General features: G+C 48.1%; 2 protein-coding genes across 2 annotated transcripts in view; one reads left to right on the top strand and one right to left on the bottom strand.

Moving 5' to 3' along the window:
• Nucleotides 1-24,744, bottom strand: part of ankrd29 (ankyrin repeat domain 29) — a 1,085,233-nt gene that overhangs the window by 403,186 nt on the left and 657,303 nt on the right. The gene's annotated exons all lie outside the window — the stretch shown is intronic.
• Nucleotides 1-24,744, top strand: part of LOC139261566 (uncharacterized) — a 98,776-nt gene that overhangs the window by 41,220 nt on the left and 32,812 nt on the right. Inside the window, exons 8-10 of the mRNA XM_070877072.1 lie at nt 3,018-3,114; nt 4,220-4,431; nt 13,696-13,938. Of these exons, the coding sequence (XP_070733173.1) occupies nt 3,018-3,114; nt 4,220-4,431; nt 13,696-13,938 (552 nt within the window). The remainder of the gene's footprint in view (nt 1-3,017; nt 3,115-4,219; nt 4,432-13,695; nt 13,939-24,744) is intronic.

Here is a 24,744-nt window from a genome sequence, read left to right as displayed (position 1 = left end):
ATCTAACTCCCTCTTGAATATATCCAATGAACTGGCATCAACAACTCTCTGTGGCAGGGAATTCCACAGGTTCACAACTCTCTGAGTGAAGAAGTTTCTCCTCATCTCAGTCCTAAATGGCTTACCCATTACCCCTTATCCTTAGACTGTGACCCCTGGTTCTGGACTTCCCCAACATCGGGAACATTCTTCCTGCATCTAACCTGTCCAGTCCCATCAGAATTTTATGTTTCTATGAGATCCCCTCTCACCCTTCTAAACTCCAGTGAATACAGGCCCAGTCGATCCAGTCTCTCATCATATGTCATTGAGTGAAGGCAAACATAGGTCCCTTGCAGTCGGATTCAGGTGAATTTATAATGGGGAACAAAGAAATGGCAGACCAACTGAACAAATACTTTGGTTCTGTCTTCACGAAGGAAGACACAAATAACCTAACTGTACTCGGGGACATTGGGTCTAGTGAAAAGGAGGAACTGAAGGATATCCTTATTAGGCGGGAAATTGATGGGATTGAAGGCTGATAAATCCCCGGGGCATGATAGTCTGCATCCCAGAGTACTTAAGGAAGTGGCCCTAGAAATAGTGGATGCATTGGTGATCAATTTCCAACAGTCTATCGACTCTGGATCAGTTCCTATGGACTGGAGGGTAGCTAATGTAACACCACTTTGTAAAAAAGGAGGGAGAGAGAAAGCGGGTAATTATAGACCGGTTAGCCTGACATCAGTAGTGGGGAAAATGTTGGAATCAATTATTAAGGATGAAATAGCAGCGCATTTGGAAAGCAGTGACAGGATCGGTCCAAGTCAGCATGGATTTATGAAAGGGAAATCATGCTTGACAAATCTTCTGGAATTTTTTGAGGATGTAACTAGCAGAGTGGACAAGGGAGAACCAGTGGATGTGGTGTATTTGGACTTTCAAAAGGCTTTTGACAAGGTCCCACACAAGAGATTGGTGTGCAAAATCAAAGCACATGGTATTGGGGGTAATGTACTGACGTGGATAGAGAACTGGTTGGCAGACAGGAAGCAGAGAGTCGGGATAAACGGGTCCTTTTCAGAATGGCAGGCAGTGACTAGTGGGGTGCCGCAGGGCTCAGTGCTGGGACCCCAGCTATTTACAATATACATTAATGATTTAGATGAATGAATTGAGTGTAATATCTCCAAGTTTGCAGATGACACTAAATTGGGTGATGGTGTGAGCTGTGAGGAGGACGCTAAGAGGCTGCAGGGTGACTTGGACAGGTTAGGTGAGTGGGCAAATACATGGCAGATGCAGTATAATGTGGATAAATGTGAGGTTATCCACTTTGGTGGCAAAAACACAAAGGCAGAATATTATCTGAAGGGTGAAAGATTAGGAAAACGGGAGGTGCAACGAGACCTGGGTGTCATGGTACATCAGTCACTGAAAGTTGGCATGCAGGTACAGCAGGTGGCAAATGGCATGTTGGCCTTCATAGCGAGGGGATTTGAGTATCGGAGTAGGGAGGTCTTACTGCAGGAGAAATTTCTTGTCTTAGAGGGTTGTAAATCTGTGGAATTCGCTGCCTCAGAGAGCTATGGAAGCTGGGACATTGAAGAAATTTAAGACAGAGATAGACAGTTTCTTAATCGATAAGGGGATAAGCGGTTATGGGGGTCGGGCAGGGAAGCGGACCCGAGTTCATGATCGGATCAGCCATGATCATATTAAGTGGTGGAGCAGGCTCGAGGGGCCGTATGGCCTACTCCTGCTCCTATTTCTTATGTTCTTATCCTGGGGGAGATTGGGGAGGGAATTGTTGAGGCTCTGGAGATTATATTTCGGGCTCTACTGAGTGTGGATGTGTGTCGGGGGATGGGATCTTGGTTAGTGTAGGGCCTGTTTATAAAAAGGGAGGCAGAGCCAGTCAGGGTAATTATAGGACGGTGAGCGTAATATCTGTGGAAGGAAAAATCCTAGAGTCTTTAATTAAGGGTGAAATTATCTCGTGTCTAAATAAAGAGAAAATAGAAACAGTCAGCATGGATTTCACAATGATTAGAGGAGGTAACAAATACACTGGAGGGGAAATGCAGTGGATGTGGAGATCTTGCTGCAGTTGTACAGGGCCTTGGTGAGGCCTCACCTGGAATATTGTGTTCAGTTTTGGTCTCCTAATTTGAGGAAGGACGTTCTTGCTATTGAGGGAGTGCAGCGAAGGTTCACCAGACTGATTCCCGGGATGGCGGGACTGACATATGAGGAGAGACTGGATCGACTGGGCCTTTATACATTGGAGTTTAGAAGAATGAGAGGAGATCTCATACAAGATTCTGACGGGATTGGACAGGTTAGATGCAGGAAGAATGTTCCCAATGTTGGGGAAGTCCAGAACCAGGGGTCACAGTCTAAGGATAAGGGGTAAGCCATTTAGGACCGAGATGAGGAGAAACTTCTTCACTCAGAGAATTGTGAACCTGTGGAATTCTCTACCACAGAAAATTGTTGAGGCCAGTTCGTTAGATAGATTCAAAAGGGAGCTAGATGTGGCCCTTACAGCTAAAGAGATCAAGGGGTATGGAGAAAAAGCAGGAAAGGGGTACTGAAGTTGAATGATCAGCCATTATCATATTGAATGGTGGTGCAGGCTCGAAGGGCCGAATAGCCTACTCCTGCACCTATTTTCTATGTTTCTATATGGACTTTGAAACTGGATTCGTATTGGTTGAAAGCAAGGAAGCAGAGTGGGAGTTAAAGGCAGAGTGGTTGAGGTGGGTTGTGATGTCCGACATGGCCCAGTTCTGTGTCCAGTTCTGTTCACTGAGAATGCGTTGGTTCTGTTTTCTAGAGAAAAGCGCCCAGTCTTTTCAGTCTTTGCTGATGGCTACATCCTCTCAGTTCTGCTACCAGACTTGTAGATCTATTTTGCACTTTCCACAGCGCCTTTATATCCTTTTTTTAATAAAATGCAGACCAGAACAGTGCACAGTACTCCAAGTGGACTAACCAGGCAGATACTAACCGGTTCCGAACTTGTTTTCTAGACTTTGACCCAGAAGTGATCTTTCGTCAAAATGGAAACCGGATCAGAAGCGGGTTTGAACCCCGATACCAGTGGCCCAATCAGGGCAATCGGCTCAGGTGGGTGCAAGCAGCCAATCAGTGGCTCCCTCCTTAATCAACAACTTCCACTGATATAGCGCCTTTAACGTAGTATTGACGTCCCCAGGCGCTTGACAAGAGCGTTATCAGGCAAAGTGTTTCAAGTAACAGCCTTACAGCCAGCACAGCAAGATCAGTTTACACAGTCTATCCACAATTGGACACCGATACTGGCAGATTATCACTAGCTCTTCAACCTTGCTGGGAAAGTGTAGAGGGAGCTTTACTCTGTATCTAACCCCATGCTGTACCTGCTCGGGGAGTGTTTGATGGGACAGTGTAGAGGGAGCTTTACTCTGTATCTAACCCACTGTACCTGCCCTGGGAGTGTTTGATGGGACAGTGTAGAGGGAGCTTTACTCTGTATCTAACCCCCTGTACCTGCCCCGGGAGTGTTTGATGGGACAGTGTAGAGGGAGCTTTACTCTGTATCTAACCCCGTGCTGTACCTGCCCTGGGAGTGTTTGATGGGACAGTGTAGAGGGAGCTTTACTCTGTATCTAACCCCCTGTACCTGCCCTGGGAGTGTTTGATGGGACAGTGTAGAAGGAGCTTTACTCTGTATCTAACCCCCTGTACCTGCCCTGGGAGTGTTTGATGGGACAGTGTAGAGGGAGCTTTACTCTGTATCTAACCCCGTGCTGTACCTGCCCTTGGAGTGTTTGATGGGACAGTGTAGAGGGAGCTTTACTCTGTATCTAACCCCGTGCTGTACCTGCCCTGGGAGTGTTTGATGGGACAGTGTAGAGGGAGCTTTACTCTGTATCTAACCCCCTGTACCTGCCCTGGGAGTGTTTGATGGGACAGTGTAGAGGGAGCTTTACTCTGTATCTAACCCCCTGTACCTGCCCTGGGAGTGTTTGATGGGACAGTGTAGAGGGAGCTTTACTCTGTATCTAACCCCGTGCTGTACCTGCCCTGACATGGAGCCTGAAATGTAAAGGGTTCCAGTTCCCTGATGATAACCTCGTGCGCAGACCCGCCCCGAATGTCGCGGTTTCCCTCACCGCCAGTCGGAACGACCTGACCTAAATCCGGGCGACTTGCCGTCACCGACTGACGCCCGCTTGCCTTTGTGCCACAGGGAGGCCAGAGAGGAGGCGGCCAATCAGGAGGTGCGGAGGCAGCGGGACCTTCCGATGGTGGCAGCCCAGGCGGCCATAGAGCGCCTGAACCGTGCGGCGGAGAGCGAGACCAGCCTCTCCCCGCCCTCCTCGCAGAAGAAGCCGTGCCGGGCCTCGTTGGTGCCTTCGCTCTTCAAGATGGCGACCGGAGGCGCGGTGGCGCTGATGACAGGTGCGTGTGCGCGAGCGCGTGCTCAGGAGGGGGGAGGGGGGGCGCGCGTTCTCAGTGCGTTACCGCTCCGGGACGGGTGAGCACCCCCAGGGTGTGTCACAGAGGCCGCAACACGGCAATAGGACAGGTCGGCAATGGCCGCTTCAAAAATAAACGTTTCCGGGATCCCGGGCTTTATAAAGAAAGACTTAGAGTACACGAGCAAGGACGTTATGCTAAAGCTTTATACAATTCTGGTTAGGTCGTGGCTGCAGAATGCTGCCCCCAGGGATCGGTATTGGGACCACTGCCTTTTTTTAATGTATGTTAATGACCTGTACTGGTGGATACAGTACGTCGTTTGGTCTCCATATCTACGAAAGGATATACTTGCTTTTGAGGCAGTTCAGAGAAGGTTCACTCGGTTGATTCCGGAGATGAGGGGGTTGACTTATGAGGAAAGGTTGAGGAGGTTGGGCCTCTACTCATTGGAATTCAGAAGAATGAGAGGTGATCTTATCGAAACGTATAAGATTATGAGGGGGCTTGACAAGGTGGATGCAGAGAGGATGTTTCCACTGATGGGGGAGATTAGAACTAGGGGGCATGATCTTAGAATAAGGGGCCGCCCATTTAAAACTGAGATGAGGAGGAATTTCTTCTCAGAGGGTTGTAAATCTGTGGAATTCGCTGCCTCAGAGAGCTGTGGAAGCTGGGACATTGAATAAATTTAAGACAGAAATAGACAGTTTCTTAACCGATAAGGGAATAAGGGGTTATGGGGAGCGGGAAGGGGCATGTCCCTCTTGAATATATCCAATGAACTGGCATCAACAACTCTCTGCGGCAGGGAATTCCACAGGTTTACAACACTGAGTGAAGAAGTTTCTCCTCATCTCGGTCCTAAATGGCCTGCCTCTTATCCTAAGACTGTGACCCCTGGTTCTGGACTTCCCCAACATCGGGAACATTCTTCCCACATCTAACCTGTTTCCCTTGGCAGAGGGGTCAACAACCAGGGGCCATAGATTTAAAGTAATTGGTAGGAGGTTTAGAGGGGATTTGAGGAGATATTTCTTCACCCAGAGGGCGGTGGGGGTCTGGAACTCACGGCCTGAAAGGGGGGTAGAGGCAGAAACCCTCACCACATGTAAAAAGTACCTGGATGTGCACCTGAAGTGCTGTAACCTACAGGGCTACGGACCGAGAGCTGGAAAGTGGGATTAGGCTGGGTAGCTCTTGGTCGGCCGGCGCGGACATGATGGGCCGAATGGCCTCCTTCTGTGCTGTAAATTTCTATGATTCTATAAATGTAAATGAAAGGGTACAATTTTAATGGGGTGCAAGAGCAGAGAGACCTGAGGATGTGTACACAGATCGGGGAAAGTGACAGCGCAACTTGAGAAGGCTGTTTTTAAAAAGAAACATATGGTATTTGTGGCTTTATTAATAGAAGTATTGAGTACAAGAGCACGGACGTTCTGATCAACCTGTAAAAAACACCGGTCAGACCCCAGCTGGAGTCTGGTGCCCGGGGTAACCAAGGTAATTGGCAAACGAGCCGAGCTGACGTGAGGGAACATTTTGTTCGGCAGCGAGTTGTTGTGATCGGGAACGCGCTGCCTGAAGGGGCGGTGGGAGCAGATTCAATAGTAACTTTCAAAAGGAGATTGGATAAATACTCCAAGGGATGAAAATTGCAGGGCTGTGGGGAAAGAGCAGGAGAGTGGGATTAATCTCTTTCACACAGCCGTCACAGGCATAGTGGGCCAAATGGTCTCGCTCTGTGCTGTACCATTCTATCATTCTATTCTATACACTGCCCCATCAAACACTCCCAGGGCAGGTACAGCACGGGGTTAGATACAGAGTAAAGCTCCCTCTACACTGTCCCATCAAACACTCCCAGGGCAGGTACAGCACGGGGTTAGATACAGAGTACAGCTCCCTCTACACTGTCCCATCAAACACTCCCAGGGCAGGTACAGGGGGTTAGATACAGAGTAAAGCTCTCTCTACACTGTCCCATCACACACTCCCAGGACAGGTACAGGGGGTTAGATACAGAGTAAAGCTCCCTCTACAGTGTCCCATCAAACACTCCCAGGGCAGGTACAGCACGGGGTTAGATACAGAGTAAAGCTCCCTCTACACTGTACCATCAAACACTCCCAGGGCAGGTACAGCGGGTTAGATACAGAGTAAAGCTCCCTCTACACTGTCCCATCAAACACTCCCAGGGCAGGTACAGGGGGTTAGATACAGAGTAAAGCTCCCTCTACACTGTCCCATCAAACACTCCCAGGGCAGGTACAGGGGGTTAGATACAGAGTAAAGCTCCCTCTACACTGTCCCATCAAACACTCCCAGGGCAGATACAGCACGGGGTTCGATACAGAATAAAGCTCCCTTTACACTGTCCCATCAAACACTCCCAGGGCAGGTACAGGGGGTTAGATACAGAGTAAAGATGTGGTGTATTTGGACTTCCAGAAGGCATTTGACAAGGTGCCACATAAAAGGTTACTGCACAAGATAAAAGTTCACGGGGTTGGGGGGAATATATTATCATGGATAGAGGATAGGCTAACTAACAGAGAACTGGTTCATAGAAACATAGAAAATAGGTGCAGGAGTAGGCCATTCGGCCCTTCTAGCCTGCACCGCCATTCAATGAGTTCATGGCTGAACATGCAACTTCAGTACCCCATTCCTGCTTTCTCACCATACCCCTTGATCCCCCTAGTAGTAAGGACTACATCTAACTCCTTTTTGAATATATTTAGTGAATTGGCCTCAACAACTTTCTGTGGTAGAGAATTCCACAGGTTCACCACTCTCTGGGTGAAGAAGTTTCTCCTCATCTCGGTCCTCAATGGCTTACCCCTTATCCTTAGACTGTGACCCCTGGTTCTGGACTTCCCCAACATTGGGAACATTCTTTCTGCATCTGACCTGTCGAAACCCGTCAGAATTTTAAACGTTTCTATGAGATCCCCTCTCATTCTTCTGAACTCCAGTGAATACAAGCCCAGTTGATCCAGTCTTTCTTGATAGGTCAGTCCCGCCATCCCGGGAATCAGTCTGGTGAACCTTCGCTGCACTCCCTCAATAGCAAGAATGTCCTTCCTCAAGTTAGGAGACCAAAACTGTACACAATACTCCAGGTGTGGCCTTACCAAGGCCCTGTACAACTGTAGCAACACCTCCCTGCCCCTGTACTCAAATCCCCTTGCTATGAAGGCCAACATGCCATTTGCTTTCTTCACCGCCTGCTGTACCTGCATGCCAACCTTCAATGACTGATGTACCATGACACCCAGGTCTCGTTGCACCTCCCCTTTTGCTAAACTGTCACCATTCAGATAATAGTCTGTCTCTCTGTTTTTACCACCAAAGTGGATAACCTCACATTTATCCACATTATACGTCATCTGCCATGCATTTTCCCACTCACCTAACCTATCCAAGTCGCTCTGCAGCCTCATAGCATCCTCCTCGCAGCTCACACTGCCACCCAACTTAGTGTCATCCGCAAATTTGGAGATACTTCATTTAATCCCCTCGTCTAAATCATTAATGTACAATGTAAACAGCTGGGGCCCCAGCACAGAACCTTGCGGTACCCCACTAGTCACTGCCTGCCATTCTGAAAAGTACCCTTTTACTCCTACTCTTTGCTTCCTGTCTGACAACCAGTTCTCAATCCACGTCAGCACACTACCCCCAATCCCATGTGCTTTAACTTTGCACATTAATCTCTTGTGTGGGACCTTGTCGAAAGCCTTCTGAAAGTCCAAATACACGACATCAACTGGTTCTCCCTTGTCCACTCTACTGGAAACATCCTCAAAAAATTCCAGAAGATTTGTCAAGCATGATTTCCCTTTCACAAATCCATGCTGACTTGGACCTATCATGTCACCTCTTTCCAAATGCGCTGCTATGACATTCTTAATAATTGATTCCATCATTTTACCCACTACCGATGTCAGGCTGACCGGTCTATAATTCCCTGTTTTCTCTCTCCCTCCTTTTTTAAAAAGTGGGGTTACATTGGCTATCCTCCACTCGATAGGAACTGATCCAGAGTCTATGGAATGTTGGAAAATGACTGTCAATGCATCCGCTATTTCCAAGGCCACCTCATTAAGTACTCTGGGATGCAGTCCATCAGGCCCTGGGGATTTATCGGTCTTCAATCCCATCAATTTCCCCAACACAATTTACCGACTAATAAGGATTTCCCTCAGTTCCTCCTTCTTACTAGACCCTCTGACCCCTTTTATATCCGGAAGGTTGTTTGTGTCCTCCTTCGTGAATACCGAACCAAAGTACTTGTTCAATTGGTCTGCCATTTCTTTGTTCCCCATTATGACTTCCCCTGATTCTGACTGCAGGGAACCTACGTTTGTCATTACTAACCTTTTTCTCTTTACATATCTATAGAAACTTTTGCAGTCCGTCTTAATGTTCCCTGCAAGCTTCCTCTCGTACTCTATTTTCCCTGCCCTAATCAAACCCTTTGTCCTCCCCTGCTGAGTTCTAAATTTCTCCCAGTCCCCGAGTTCACTGCTATTTCTGGCCAATTTGTATGCCACTTCCTTGGCTTTAATACTATCCCTGATTTCCCTTGATAGCCACGGTTGAGCCACCTTCCCTTTTTTATTTTTACGCCAGACAGGGATGTACAATTGTTGTAGTTCATCCATGCCTTATGTCTGCCATTGCCCATCCACTGTCAACCCCTTAAGTATCATTCGCCAATCTATCCTAGCCAATTCACGCCTCATACCTTCAAAGTCACCCTTCTTTAAGTTCTAGACCATGGTCTCTGAATTAACTGTTTTATTCTCCATCCTAATGTAGAATTCCACCATATTATGGTCACTCTTCCCCAAGGAGCCTCGTACAACGAGATTGCTAATTAATCCTCTCTCATTACACAACACCCAGTCTAAGATGGCCTCCCCCCTAGTTGGTTCCTCAACATATTGGTCTAGAAAACCATCCCTTGTGCACTCCAGGAAATCCTCCTCCACCGTATTGCTTCCATTTTGGTTAGCCCAATCTATATGCATATTAAAGTCACCCATGATAACTGCTGCACCTTTATTGCATGCACCCCTAATTTCCTGTTTGATGTCCTCCCCAACATCACTACTACTGTTTGGAGGTCTGTACACAACTCCCACTCACGTTTTTTGCCCTTTGGTGTTCTGCAGCTCTACCCATATAGATTCCACATCATCCAAGCTAATGTCCTTCCTAACTACTGCATTTTCTGGTTGGCAACTAGTGACTAGTGGGGTGCCACAGGGATCAGTGCTGGGACCCCAACTATTTACAATCTATATTAACGACTTGGAAGAAGGGACTGAGTGTAACGTAGCCAAGTTTGCTGATGATAGAAAGATGGGAGGAAAAGCAATGTGTGAGGAGGACACAAAAAAATCTGCAAAAGGACATAGACAGGCTAAGTGAGTGGGCAAAAATTTGGCAGATGGAGTATAATGTTGGAAAGTGTGAGATCATGCACTTTGGCAGAAAAATTCAAAGAGCAAGTTATTATTTAAATGGGGAAAGATTGCTAAGTGCTGCAGTACAGCGGGACCTGGGGGTACTTGTACATGAAACACAAAAGGATAGTATGCAGGTACAGCAAGTGATCAGGAAGGCCAATGGTATCTTGGCCTTTATTGCAAAAGGGATGGAGTATAAAAGGAGGGAAGTCTTGCTACAGCTATACAGGGTATTGGTGAGGCCACACCACATCTTATCAAAACGTATAAGATTATGAGGGGGCTTGACATGGTGGATGCAGAGAGGATGTTTCCACTGATGGGGGAGACTAGAACTAGGGGGCATGGTCTTAGAATAAGGGGCTGACCATTTACATAGAAAATAGGTGCAGGAGTTGGCTATTCGGCCCTTCGAGCCTGCACCACCATTCAGTAAGACCATGGCTGAACATTCCCTCAGTACCCCTTTCCTGCTTTCTCTCCATACCCCTTGATCCCTTCAGCCGTAAGGGCCATATCTAACTCCCTCTTGAATATATCCAATGAACTGGCATCAACAACTCTCTGCGGCAGGGAATTCCACAGGTTAACAACTCTCTTGAGTGAAGAAGTTTCCCCTCATCTCAGTCCTAAATGGCTTACCCCTTATCCTTAGACTATGCCCCCTGGTTCTGGACTTCCCCAACATCGGGAACATTCTTTCTGCATCTAACCTGTCCAGTCCCGTCAGAATTTTATACGTTTCTATGAGATCCCCTCTCATCCTTCTAAACTCCAGTGAATACAGGCCCAGTTGATCCAGTCTCTCCTCATATGTCAGTCCCGCCATCCCGGGAATCAGTCTGGTGAACCTTCGCTGCACTCCCTCAATAGCAAGAACGTCTTTCCTCAGATTAGGAGACCAAAACTGCACACAATATTAGGGTTAGGGTATATGCCTCACCAAGGCCCTGTACAACTGCAGTAACACCTCCCTGCTCCTATACTCAAATCCCCGAGCTATGAAGGCCAACATACCATTTGCTTTCTTCACCGCCTGCTGTACCTGCATGCCAACTTTCAATGACTGATTTACCATGACACCCAGGTCTCGTTGCACCTCCCCTTTTCCTAATCTGCCGCCATTCAGATAATATTCTGCCTTCGTGTTTTTGCCACCGAAGTGGATAACCTCACATTTATCCACATTATACTGCATCTGCCATGCATTTGCCTACTCACTTAACCTGTCCAAGTCATCCTGCAGCCTCTTAGCATCCCCCTCACAGCTCACACCACCACCCAGCTTAGTGTCATCTGCAAACTTGGAGATATTACACTCAATTCCTTCATCCAAATCGTTAATGTATATTGTAAAAAGCTGGGGTCCCAGCACTGAGCCCTGCGGTACCCCACTAGTCACTGCCTGCCATTCTGAAAAGGATCCGTTTATCCCGACTCTCTGCTTCCTGTCTGCCAACCAGTTCTCTATCCACGTCAGTACATTATCCCCAATACCATGTGCTTGAATTTTGCACACCAATCTCTTGTGTGGGACCTTGTCAAAAGCTTTTTGAAAGTCCAAATGCACCACATCCACTGGTTCTCCCTTGTCCATGCTACCAGTTACATCCTCAAAAAAAATTCTAGAAGATTTGTCAAGCAGGATTTCCCTTTCATAAATCCATACTGACTTGGACCGATCCTGTCACTGCTTTCTAAATGCGCTGCTATTTCATTTTTAATAATTGATTCCAACATTTTCCCCACTACTGATGTCAGGCTAACCGGTCTATAATTACCCGTTTTCCCTCTCCCTCCTTTCTTAAAAAGTGGTGTTAAATTAGCTACCCTCAGTCCATAGGAACCGATCCAGAATCGATAGACTGTTGGAAAATGATCACCAATGCATCCACTATTTTTCTAGGGCTACTTCCTTAAGTACTCTGGGATGCAGACTATCAGGCCCCTGGGATTTATCGCCCTTTAATCCCATCAATTTCCCGAACACAATTTCCCGCCTAATAAGGATTTCCTTCAGTTCCTCCTTCTCACTCGACCCTCGGTCCCCTAGTACCTCCGGAAGGTTATTTGTGTCTTCCTTCGTGAAGACAGAACCAAAGTATTTGTTTAACTGGTCTGCCATTTCTTTGTTCCCTATTATAAATTCAGCTGAATCTGACTGCAAGGGACCTACGTTTGTCTTCACTAATCTTTTTCTCTTCACATATCTATCGAAGCTTTTGCAGTCAGTTTTTATGTTCCCGGCAAGCTTCCTCTCATACTCTATTTTCCCTCTCTTAATTAAACCCTTTGTCCTCCTCTGCTGTATTCTAAATTTCTCCCAGTCCTCAGGTTTGCTGCTTTTTCTGGCCAATTTATATGCCTCTTCCTTGGATTTAACACCATCCCTAATTTCCCTTGTTAGCCACGGTTGAGCCACCTTCCCCGTTTTATTTTTACTCCAGACAGGGATGTACAATTGTTGAAGTTCATCCATGTGATCTTTAAATGCTTGCCATTGCCTATCCACCGTCAACCCTTGAAGTATCATTCGCCAGTCTATTCTAGCCAATTCACGTCTCATACCGTCGAAGTTACCTTTCTTTAAGTTTAAAACTGAGATGAGAAATTTCTTCTCTGAGGGTTGCTAATCTGTGGAATTCGCTGCCTAATTGAGCTGTGAAAGCTGGGATATTGAATAAATTTAAGACAGAAATAGACAGAATCTTAAACGATAAGTGGATAAAGAGTTATAGGGTGAGCGGGCGGGGAAGTGGACCTGAGTCCATGATCGGATCAGCCATGATCGTATTAAATGGTGGAGCAGGCTTGAGGGGCCGTATGGCCTACTCCTGCTCCTATTTCTTATGTTCTTCTTTTCTACACTGTCCCATCAAACACTCCCAGGGTAGGTACAGGGGGTTAGATACAGAGTAAAGCTCCCTCTACACTGTCCGATCAAACACTCCCAGGGCAGGTACAGGGGGTTAGATACAGAGTAAAGCTCCCTCTACACTGTCCCATCAAACACTCCCAGGGCAGGTACAGGGGGTTAGATACAGAGTAAAGCTCCCTCTACATTGTCCCATCAAACACTCCCAGGACAGGTACAGGGGGTTAGATACAGAGTAAAGCTCTCTCTACACTGTCCCATCAAACACTCCCAGGGCAGGTACAGCACGGGTTAGATACAGAGTAAAGCTGCCTCTACACTGTCCCATCAAACACTCCCAGGGCAGGTACAGCACGGGTTAGATACAGAGTAAAGCTGCCTCTACACTGTCCCATCAAACACTCCCAGGGCAGGTACAGCACGGGTTAGATACAGAGTAAAGCTCCCTCTACACTGTCCCATCAAACACTCCCAGGGCAGGTACAGGGGGTTAGATACAGAGTAAAGCTCCCTCTACACTGTCACATCAAACACTCCCAGGACAGGTACAGGGGGTTAGATACTTAGTAAAGCTCCCTCTACACTGTCCCATCAAACACTCCCAGGGCAGGTACAGGGGGTTAGATACAGAGTAAATCTCCCTCTACACTGTCCCATCAAACACTCCCAGGGCAGGTACAGCACGGGTTAGATACAGAGTAAAGCTCCCTCTACACTGTCCCATCAAACACTCCCAGGGCAGGTACAGGGGGTTAGATACAGTGTAAAGCTCCGTGTGAACTGTTGCGGATTGTGAAAGGACAGTCCAGGTGCTGACCCGCGCACCGTGTGTTGTGTTTGCGATGTGGGCCGCTCCCATTGTGTGACGATGGTTTGTTGTGTGTGCAGCGCCCAGTATGCAGTACAGTCGGAGCCTGGCGGGACTGACCCCGGAACTGGCTGAACACCTGCTCCTGCACATGATCACCGAACGCTTGCTGCGGCCCAAGGCCTTCGAGCTCTTCTTCGGATGCCAGATTCAGAAGCTCGTCCTCAACTGCTACCCGTACGCCACCAACGAGCTCCTGCGGCAGCTCCGGGCCTTCCCGTCCCTCAAACACCTCAGCCTGACGTCCTGCTCCCTCATCACAGGTACCGCTGCAGCCCTGCCTCCCCCCCCCCACCCCCCCACTACATCTCCCTTCCTGCTGCCCCAGCTCTCCCTCCCCTCATCCCCTCCCCCGATCTCCCTCCCCCGTTCTCCCTCCCCCGTTCTCGCTCTCCCTCCCCCCCAGCACTCTGCCCCCGCTCTCCCTCCCCCGCTCTCCCTCCCCCGCTCTCCCTCCCCCCCTTTCCCTCCCCCCCCCCGCTCTCCCTCCCCCCCTTTCCCTCCCCCCCCAGCTCTCTGCCTCCGCATCCACTCCCCCGTTCCCTCCCCCCAGCGCTCCTTCTTCCCGCTCCCTCCCCTCAGCGCTTTGCCTCTGTTGAGGTAGAGGGAAGACTTCCCTTCCTCGAGGTGGACTCCCTGATATAAGGAATCGACACCCGCCCGTCCGTATAGCGACCACGGCATCACTCAGTCTAAATCTTGGTTTAACCGGTTTTTATTCAAGCATGCTAGGGAAGGGTTCCGATGAACCTTCTCAGAACAAAGGGTTTACAATTGCAGTTATACATTTTTCGAGGTGTGCGACCCTCCTACAAAACCACCGATTGGCCGACGGCTATCAGCGAAGTTACATTGATTTGTTGGCCCTGATCAGACTGGCTCTGATTGGTTCCCCACCTGTCCGTCTCCCATCACATGTCACCCTCCCGGAATGTAGTGTCACTTTGCCTCAGTTCCTCATGACGTGTGAATTAACCTTGTTTTCCAGCGTTTGCTATCTTGTTCCCAAACACCTGCTTTCTTATCCCTTTCCCAAGAGAACTCCAGTCAAAATGTTCTAGTTCTCATGAGATTCAGATGCTGTTTACAATCTGTGTTCTCGACAATTGCCTCTTCACTGCTCTTGGTGGATGTGTTATTCAGAATGTATGTCTGTATCCTCAAGTCGCTGGAGAAATACACTAATGATGTCACCACAAGATCCTACAAATCCCCTGGGAGGACAGACGCACCAACGTTAGCGTCCTCGACCAGGCCAACATCCCCAGCATCGAAGCACTGACCACACTCGACCAGCTCCGCTGGGCAGGGCCACATTGTTCACATGCCCCAGACACGAGACTCCCAAAGCAAGCGCTCTACTCGGAACTCCTTCATGGCAAACGAGCCCCAGGTGAGCAGAGGAAACGTTACAAGGACACCCTCAAAGCCTCCCTGATAAAGTGCAACATCCCCACCGACACCTGGGAGTCCCTGGCCAAAGACCGCCCTAAGTGGAGGCAGTGCATCCGGGAGGGCGCTGAGCACCTCGAGTCTCGTCGCCGAGAGCATGCAGAAACCAAGTGCAGGCAGCGGAAGGAGCGTGCGGCAAACCAGACTCCCCACCCACCCTTTCCCTCAACCACTGTCTGTCCCACCTGTGACAGAGACTGTAATTCCCGTATTGGACTGTTCAGCCACCTAAGGACTCATGTTAAGAGTAGAAGCAAGTCTTCCTCAATTCCGAGGGACTGCCTGTGATGACGAAGTCTGTATTAACGTTGACACACCGGATGGTTCATTAACCATCAGGCTTTGCTGCTTCCCTCTTAACCCAATGTAAGCGAGTTTATAAATGTGCTTTACATACATAAGCGAGTTTTATATAATCAGTCAATTTATGATATATTACCATCCCTACCGTAAGACAGAGGAACTCCCGATTCCTCAAACTCTACTAATACTGATAAGCCCAACAATCTGGACCGTGTTGGATCAATTCACCAGCTTCAGTATCCACTTTAGTGACCATCTGTCTGTCTCCGCTCCAGTGACTGTATTTCATTCCCTTACAGCCTCCACATCCCCTTCCCCGCTGCTTCCCCCACCCTCCCCCAGTGCTCCCTCCAATCCCCCGCTCCCTCAGTGCTCCCACCCCCATCCCCCCACCACCGCAGCCCCCCAGCGATCCCTCCCCCCCCCCCTCCCAGCGCTCCTTTCCCCCACATCCTCTTCCCCGCTCCCTCCTGACGCTGGCTCCATTCTCTCTGGCACGGCCGGCATGTGTAGCACGTCCCCCTGTGGTTGCCCTGAGAAGGTGGAGGGTCTTCTCCTTGCAGCAGGTTTGATGCAATGGGACCACGTCACAGGGAAGTTCCGAATCAACCCGGTTAGTATGGGACAGGAATCACATTACAACATAAGGAATAGGAGCAGGAGTCGGCCATTCGGCCCCTCGAGCCTGCTCCGCCATTCAATAAGATCATGGCTGATCTGATCATGGACTCAGCTCCACTTCCCTGCCCGCTCCCCATAACCCTCAGTTCCCCGAGACTCCAAAAATCTATCGTTCTCAGCCTTGAGTATATTCAGAGACTCAGCCTCCACAGGCCTCTGGGGCAGAGAATCCCAAAGATTCACCACCCTCTTAGTGAAGAAATTCCTCCTCATCTCAGTCCTAAATGACCGACCCCTTATCCTGAGACTGTGACCCCCTGGTTCTAGACTCCCCAGCCCGGGGGAAACATCCTCCCTGCATCTACCCTGTCAATCTCCTTAAAACATTTTAAATGTTTCAATTACATCACCTAAACACGAGGTTATATGGGCCCATTCCAGTCACTCTCCTCATAGGACAAGCACCCCATCCTAGGAAATAATCTAGTGAACCTTCAGTGCATTTCCTCTAAGGCAAGTATATCCTTAGGTAAGGACACCAAAACTGAGCATAGTGCTACAGGAGTCCAGGTGTGGTCTCACCAAGGCATAGATAAATTCAGTAACACTTCTTTACTCTTAGACTCCTGTCCCATCAAACACTCCCAGGGCAGGTACAGCACGGGGTTAGATACAGAGTAAAGCTCCCTCTACACTGTCCCATCAAACACTCCCAGGGCAGGTACAGGGGGTTAGATACAGAGTAAAGCTCCCTCTACACTGTCCCATCAAACACTCCCAGGGCAGGTACAGGGGTTACATACAGAGTAAAGCTCCCTCTACACTGTCCCATCAAACACTCCCAGGGCAGGTACAGCACGGGGTTAGATACAGAGTAAAGCTCCCTCTACACTGTCCCATCAAACACTCCCAGGGCAGGTACAGCATGCGGTGAGACACAGAGTAAAGCTCCCTCTACACTGTCCCATCAAACACTCCCAGGGCAGGTACAGCACGGGGTTAGATACAGAGTAAAGCTCCCTCTACACTGTCCCATCAAACACTCCCGGGGCAGGTACAGGGGGTTAGATACAGAGTAAAGCTCCCTCTACACTGTCCCATCAAACACTCCCAGGGCAGGTACAGCATGGGGTTAGATACAGAGTAAAGCTCCCTCTACACTGTCCCATCAAACACTCCCAGGGCAGGTACAGCACGGGGTTAGATACAGAGTAAAGCTCCCTCTACACTGTCCCATCAAACACTCCCAGGGCAGGTACAGGGGGTTAGATACAGAGTAAAGCTCCCTCTACACTGTCCCATCAAACACTCCCAGGGCAGGTACAGCATGGGGTTAGATACAGAGTAAAGCTCCCTCCACACTGTCCCATCACACACTCCCAAGGCAGGTACAGGGGGTTACATACAGAGTAAAGCTCCCTCTACACTGTCCCATCACACACTCCCAAGGCAGGTACAGGGGGTTAGATACAGAGTAAAGCTCCCTCTACACTGTCCCATCAAACACTCCCAGGGCAGGTACAGCACGGGGTTAGATACAGAGTAAAGCTCCCTCTACACTGTCCCATCAAACACTCCCAGGGCAGGTACAGCATGGGGTTAGATACAGAGTAAAGCTCTCTCTACACTGTCCCATCAAACACTCCCAGGGCAGGTACAGCACGGGGTTAGATACAGAGTAAAGCTCCCTCTACACTGTCCCATCAAACATTCCCGGGGCAGGTACAGGGGGTTAGATACAGAGTAAAGCTCCCTCTACACTGTCCCATCAAACACTCCCGGGGCAGGTACAGCAGGGGTTAGATACAGAGTAAAGCTCCCTCTACACTGTCCCATCAAACACTCCCAGGGCAGGTACAGCATGGGGTTAGATACAGAATAAAACTCCCTCTGCACTGTCCCATCAAACACTCCCAAGGCAGGTACAGCACGGGGTAAGACACAGAGTAAAGCTCCCTCGACACTGTCCCATCAAACACTCCCAGGGCAGGTTAAGGGGGTTAGATACAGAGTAAAGCTCCCTCTACACTGTCCCATCAAACACTCCCTGGGCAGGTACAGCACGAAGTTAGATACAGAGTAAAGCTCCCTCTACACTGTTCCATCAAACACTCCCTGGGCAGGTACAGCACGAAGTTAGATACAGAGTAAAGCTCCTTCTACACTGTCCCATCAAACATAGAAACATAGAAAATTGGTGCAGGAGTAGGCCATTCGGCCCTTCGAGCCTACACCACCATTCAATAAGATCATGGCTGATAATTCACCTCAGTACCCCTTTCCTGCTTTCTCTCCATACCCCTTTATCCTTTTAGCCGTAAGGGCCATATCTAATTCCCTCTTGAATATATCTAACGAACTGGCATCAACAACTCCCTGCGGTGAAGAATTCCACAGGTTAACAACTCTCTGAGTGAAGAAGTTTCTCCTCATCTCAGTCCTAAATGGTCTACCCCTTATCTTTAGACTGTGACCCCTGGTTCTGGACTTCCCCAACATTGGGAACATACTTCCCGCATCTAACCTGTCCAGTCCTGTCATAATTTTATATGTTTCTATGAGATCCCCTCTCATTCTTCTAAACTCCAGTGAATACAGGCCCAGTCGATCCAGTCTCTCCTCATATGTCAGTCCTGCCATCCCAGGAATCAGTCTGGTGAACCTTCGCTGCACTCCCTCAATAATAAGAACGTCCTTCCTCAGATTAGGAGACCAAAACTGAACACAATATTCCAGGTGAGGCCTCACCAAGGCCCTGTCCAACTGCAGTAAGACCTCCCTGCTCCTATACTCAAATCCCCTCGCTATGAAGGCCAACATACCATTTTCCTTCCTCACCGCCTGCTGTACCTGCATGCCAACCTTCAATGACTGATGAACCATGACACCCAGGTCTCGTTGCACCTCCCCTTTTCCTAATCTGCCACCATTCAGATAATATTCTGTCTTCGTGTTTTTGCCACCAAAGTGGATAACCTCACATTTATCCACATTATACTGCATCTGCCATGAATTTGCCCACTCACCTAACCTGTCCAAGTCACCCTGCAGCCTCTTAGCATCCCCATCACAGCTCACACCGCCACCCATCTTAGTGTCATCTGCAAACTTGGAGATATTGCACTCAATTCCTTCATCTAAATCATTGATATATACTGTAAATAGCAAGTGTCCCAGCACTGAACCCTGCGGCACTCCACTAGTCACTGCCTGCCATTCTGAAAAGGACCCGTTTATCCCGACTCTCTGCTTTCTGTCTGCCAACCAGTTCTCTATCCACGTCAGTATATTACCCCCAATACCATGCGCTTTAATTTTGCACACCAATCTCGTGTGTGGGACCTTGTCAAATGCCTTTTGAAAGTCCAAATACCTCATAAGAACATAAGAATTAGGAACAGGAGTAGGCCATCTAGCCCCTCGAGCCTGCTCCGCCATTCAACAAGATCATGGCTGATCTGGCCATGAACTCGGCTCCCGCCCGCTCCCTGTAACCCTTAATTCCCTTATTGGTTAAAAATCTATCTATCTGTGATTTTAATACATTCAATGAGCTAGCCTCAACTGCTTCCTTGGGCAGAGAATTCCACAGATTCACAACCCTCTGGGAGAAGAAATTCCTTCTCAACCCGGTTTTAAATTGGCTCCCCCGTATTTTGAGGCTGTGCCCCCTAGTTCCAGTCTCCCCGACCAGTGGAAACAACCTCTCCGCTTCTATCTTGTCTATCCCTTTCATTATTTTAAATGTTTCTATAAGATCACCCCTCATCCTTCTGAACTCCAACGAGTAAAGACCCAGTCTACTCAATTGATCATCATAAGGTAACCCCCTCATCTCCGGAATCAGCCTAGTGAATCGTCTCTGTACCTCCTCCAAAGCTAGTATATCCTTCCTTAAGTAAGGTGACCAAAACTGCACGCAGTACTCCAGGTGCGGCCTCACCAATACCCTATACAGTTGCAGCAGGACCTCCCTGCTTTTGTACTCCATCCCTCTCGCAATGAAGGCCAACACTCCATTCGCCTTCCTGATTACCTGCTGCACCTTCAAACTAACTTTTTGGGATTCATGCACAAGGACCCCCAGGTCCCTCTGCACTGCAGCATGTTGTAATTTCTCCCCATTCAAATAATATTCCCTTTTACTGTTTTTTTTCCAAGGTGGATGACCTCACATCACATCCACTGGTTCTCCCTTGTCCACTCTACTGGTTACATCCTCAAAAAATTCTGGAAGATTTGTCAAGCATGATTTCTCTTTCATAAATCCATGCTGACTTGGACCGGTCACTGCTTTCGAAATGCACTGCTATTTCATCTTTGATAAAATATATTCCAGTGAAAAAGAAGGGCGGTAAGAGAAGGGATAACCTGCCGTGGGTAACCATGGAAATAAAGGAGAGTATCAAATTAAAAACCAATGCGTATAAGGTGGCCAAGGTTAATGGGAAACTAGAAGATTGGGAAAATTTTAAACGACAGCAAAGAATGACTAAGAAAGCAATAAAGAAAGGAAAGATAGATTACGAAAGTAAACTTGCGCAAAACATAAAAACAGATCGTAAAAGCTTTTACCGATTATATAAAACGGAAAAGAGTGACTAAAGTAAATGAGAAGGGGGATTTAATAATGGGAAATGTGGAAATGGCTGAGACCTTAAACAATTATTTTGCTTCGGTCTTCACAGTGGAAGACACAAAAACCATGCCAGAAATTGCTGGTCACGGGAATGTGGGAAGGGAGGACCTTGAGATAATCACTATCACTAGGGGGGTAGTGCTGGACAGGCTAATGGGACTCAAGGTAGACAAGTCCCCTGGTCCTGATGAAATGCATCCCAGGGTATTAAAAGAGATGGCGGAAGTTATAGCAGATGCATTCGTTATAATCTACCAAAATTCTCTGGACTCTGGGGAGGTACCAGCGGATTGGAAAGCAGCTAATGTAACGCTCTGTTTTAAAAAAGGGGGCAGACAAAAGGCAGGTAACTATAGGCCGGTTAGTTTAACATCTGTAGTGGGGAAAATACTTGAAGCTATCATTAAGGAAGAAATAGCGGGACATCTAGATAGGAATAGTGCAATCAAGCAGACGCAGCATGGATTCATGAAGGAGAAATCATGTTTAACTAATTTACTGGAATTCTTTGAGGATATAACGAGCATGGTGGATAGAGGTGTACCGATGGATGTGGTGTATTTAGATTTCCAAAAGGCATTCGATAAGATTACACAAAAGGTTACTGCAAAAGATAAAGGTACACGGAGTCAGAGGAAATGTATTAGCATGGATCGAGAATTGGCTGGCTAACAGAAAGCAGAGAGTTGGGATAAATGGGTCCTTTTTGGGTTGGAAATCGGTGGTTAGTGGTGTGCCACAGGGATCGGTGCTGGGACCACAACTGTTTACAATATACATAGATGACCTGGAAGAGGGGACAGAGTGTAGTGTAACAAAATTTGCAGATGACACAAAGATTAGTGGGAAAGCGGGTTGTGTAGAGGACACAGAGAGGCTGCAAAGAGATTTGGATAGGTTAAGTGAATGGGCTAAGGTTTGGCAGATGGAATACAATGTCGGAAAATGTGAGGTCATCCACCTTGGGGGAAAAAAACAGTAAAAGGGAATATTATTTGAATGGGGAGAAATTACAACATGATGCGGTGCAGAGGGACCTGGGGGTCCTTGTGCATGAATCCCAAAAAGTTAGTTTGCAGGTGCAGCAGGTAATCAGGAAGACGAATGGAATGTTGGCCTTCATTGCGAGAGGGATGGAGTACAAAAGCAGGGAGGTCCTGCTGCAATTGTACAGGGTATTGGTAAGGCTGCACCTGGAGTACTGCGTGCAGTTTTGGTCACCTTACTTAAGGAAGGATATACTGGCTTTGGAGGGGGTACAGAGACGATTCACTAGGCTGATTCCGGAGATGAGGGGGTTACCTTATGATGATAAATTGAGTAGACTGGGTCTTTACTCGTTGGAGTTCAGAAGGATGAGGGGTGATCTTATAGAAACATTTAAAATAATGAAAGGGATAGACAAGATAGAGGCAGAGAGGTTGTTTCCACTGGTAGGGGAGACTAGAACTAGGGGGCACAGCCTCAAAATACGGGGGAGCCAATTTAAAACCGAGTTGAGAAGGAATTTCTTCTCCCAGAGGGTTGTGAATCTGTGGAATTCTCTGCCCAAGGAAGCAGTTGAGGCTAGCTCATTGAATGTATTCAAATCACAGATAGATAGATTTTTAACCAATAAGGGAATTAAGGGTTATGGGGAGCGGGCGGGTAAGTGGAGCTGAGTCCACGGCCAGATCAGCCATGATCTTGTTGAATGGCGGAGCAGGCTCGAGGGGCTAGATGGCCTACTCCTGTTCCTAATTCTTATGTTCTTATGTTATAATTGATTCCAACATTTTCCCCACTACCGATGTCAGGCTAACCGGTCTATAATTACCCGTTTTCTCTCTCCCTCCTTTTTTAAAAAGTGGTGTTACATTAGCTACCCTCCAGTCCATAGCAACTGATCCAGAGTCGATAGACTATTGGAAAATGATCACCAATGCATCCACTATTTCTAGGGCCACTTCCTTAAGTACTCTGGGATGCAGACTATCAGGCCCTGGAGATTTCGCGGCCTTCAATCCCATCAATTTCCCTAACACAGTTTCCTGACTAATAAGGATTTCCTTCAGTTCCTCCTTCTCACTAGACCCTCGGTCTCCTAGTACCTCCGGAAGGTTATTTGTGTCTTCCTTCGTGAAGACAGAACCAAAGTATTTGTTTAACTGGTCTGCCATTTCTTTGTTCCCCATTATAAATTCACCTGACTCTGGCTGCAAGGGACCTAAGTTTGTCTTCATTAATCTTTTTCTCTTCACATATCTATAGAGCTTTTGCAGTCAGTTTTTATGTTCCCAGCAAGCTTCCTCTCATACTCTATTTTCCCCCTCCTAATTAAACCCTTTATCCTCCTCTGCTGAATTCTAATTTTCTCCCAGTCCTGCTGCTTTTTCTGGCCAATTTATATGCCTCTTCCTTGGATTTAACACTATCCTTAATTTCCCTTATTAGCTACAGTTGAGCCATCTTCCCCATTTTATTTTTACTCCAGACAGGAATGTATAATTGTTGAAGTTCATCCATGTGATCTTTAAATGTCTGCCATTGTCTATCCACCGTCAACCCTTTAAGTATCATTCGCCAGTCTATTCCAGCCAATTCACGTCTCATATCATCAAAGTCACCTTTCCTTAAGTTCAGGACCCTAGTCTCGGAATTAACACTCCCAGGGCAGGTACAGGGGGTTAGATACAGAGTAAAGCTCCCTCTACACTGTCCATCAAACACTCCCAGGGCAGGTACAGGGGGTTAGATACAGAGTAAAGCTCCCTCTACACTGTCCCATCAAACACTCCCAGAGCAGGTACAGGGGGTTAGATACAGAGTAAAGCTCCCTCTACACTGTCCCATCAAACACTCCCAGGGCAGGTACAGCACGGGTTAGATACAGAGTAAAGCTCCCTCTGCACTGTCCCATCAAACACTCCCAGGGCAGGTACAGGGGGTTAGATACAGCGTAAAGCTTCCTCTACACTGTCCCATCAAACACTCCCAGGGCAGGTACAGCACGGGTTAGACACAGAGTAAAGCTCCCTCTACACTGTCCCATCAAACACTCCCAGGGCAGGTACAGGGGGTTAGATACAGAGTAAAGCTCACTCTACACTGTCCCATCAAACACTCCCAGGGCAGGTACAGGGGGTTAGATACAGAGTAAAGCTCCCGCTACACTGTCCCATCAAACACTCCCAGGTCAGGTACAGGGGGTTAGATACAGCGTAAAGCTCCCTCTACACTGTCCCATCAAACACTCCCAGGGCAGGTACAGGGAGTTAGATACAGAGTGAAGCTCCCTCTACAGTGTCCCATCAAACACTCCCAGGGCAGGTACAGCACGGGGTTAGATACAGAGTCAGCACCTTCAGAATAACATGCGGTAATGCAGAGCACTGAAGCCCTATGTGCAGGGAGATGGGTTTTTGGGACAGGCCTGACCCTGGTTCCTTGCCCAGGAAGCCCCTGCAGTGGTCAAACTGAGGAACTCCTCTGCAGCTGGCTGCTGCCACCCTAGTCGCAGGCAGAAGTACCACTGCTTGCCGGATACGTCAGGTTAAATATAACCAGCGGCGATAAATGGGCGCTGTGTGAGTATCTGCTTCTGTGCTCCCGCAGTCAGCGGTTCCCATTGTACAATAAAAATATCAGAATTAGGAGCAGGAGTCGGCCATTCGGCCCCTCGAGCCTGCTCCGCCATTCAATGAGATCATGGCTGATCTTCGATCTCAACTCCACTTTCCTGCCCGATCCCCATATCCCTTGATTCCCTTAATATCCAAAAATCTAGCGATCTCCGCCTTGAATATACTCAACGACTGAGCCTCCACAGCCCTCTGGGGCAGAGAATTCCAAAGATTCACCACCCTCTGAGTGAAGAGGTTTCTCCTCATCTCAGTCCTAAATGGCCGACCCCTTATCCTGAGACTGACCCCTGGTTCTAGACTCCCCAGCCCGGGGGAAACATCCACCCTGTCAAGCCCTGTAAGAATTTTGTATGTTTCAATGAGATCACCTCATTCTTCCAAACTCTGGAGAACATCGGCCCAGTCTACTCAATCTCTCCTCATAGGGCAAT

This window comes from Pristiophorus japonicus, chromosome 1, assembly GCF_044704955.1.
Source record: "Pristiophorus japonicus isolate sPriJap1 chromosome 1, sPriJap1.hap1, whole genome shotgun sequence".
Classification (NCBI taxonomy): domain Eukaryota; kingdom Metazoa; phylum Chordata; class Chondrichthyes; family Pristiophoridae; genus Pristiophorus; species Pristiophorus japonicus.
This window is presented reverse-complemented; position numbering and strand designations above follow the sequence as displayed.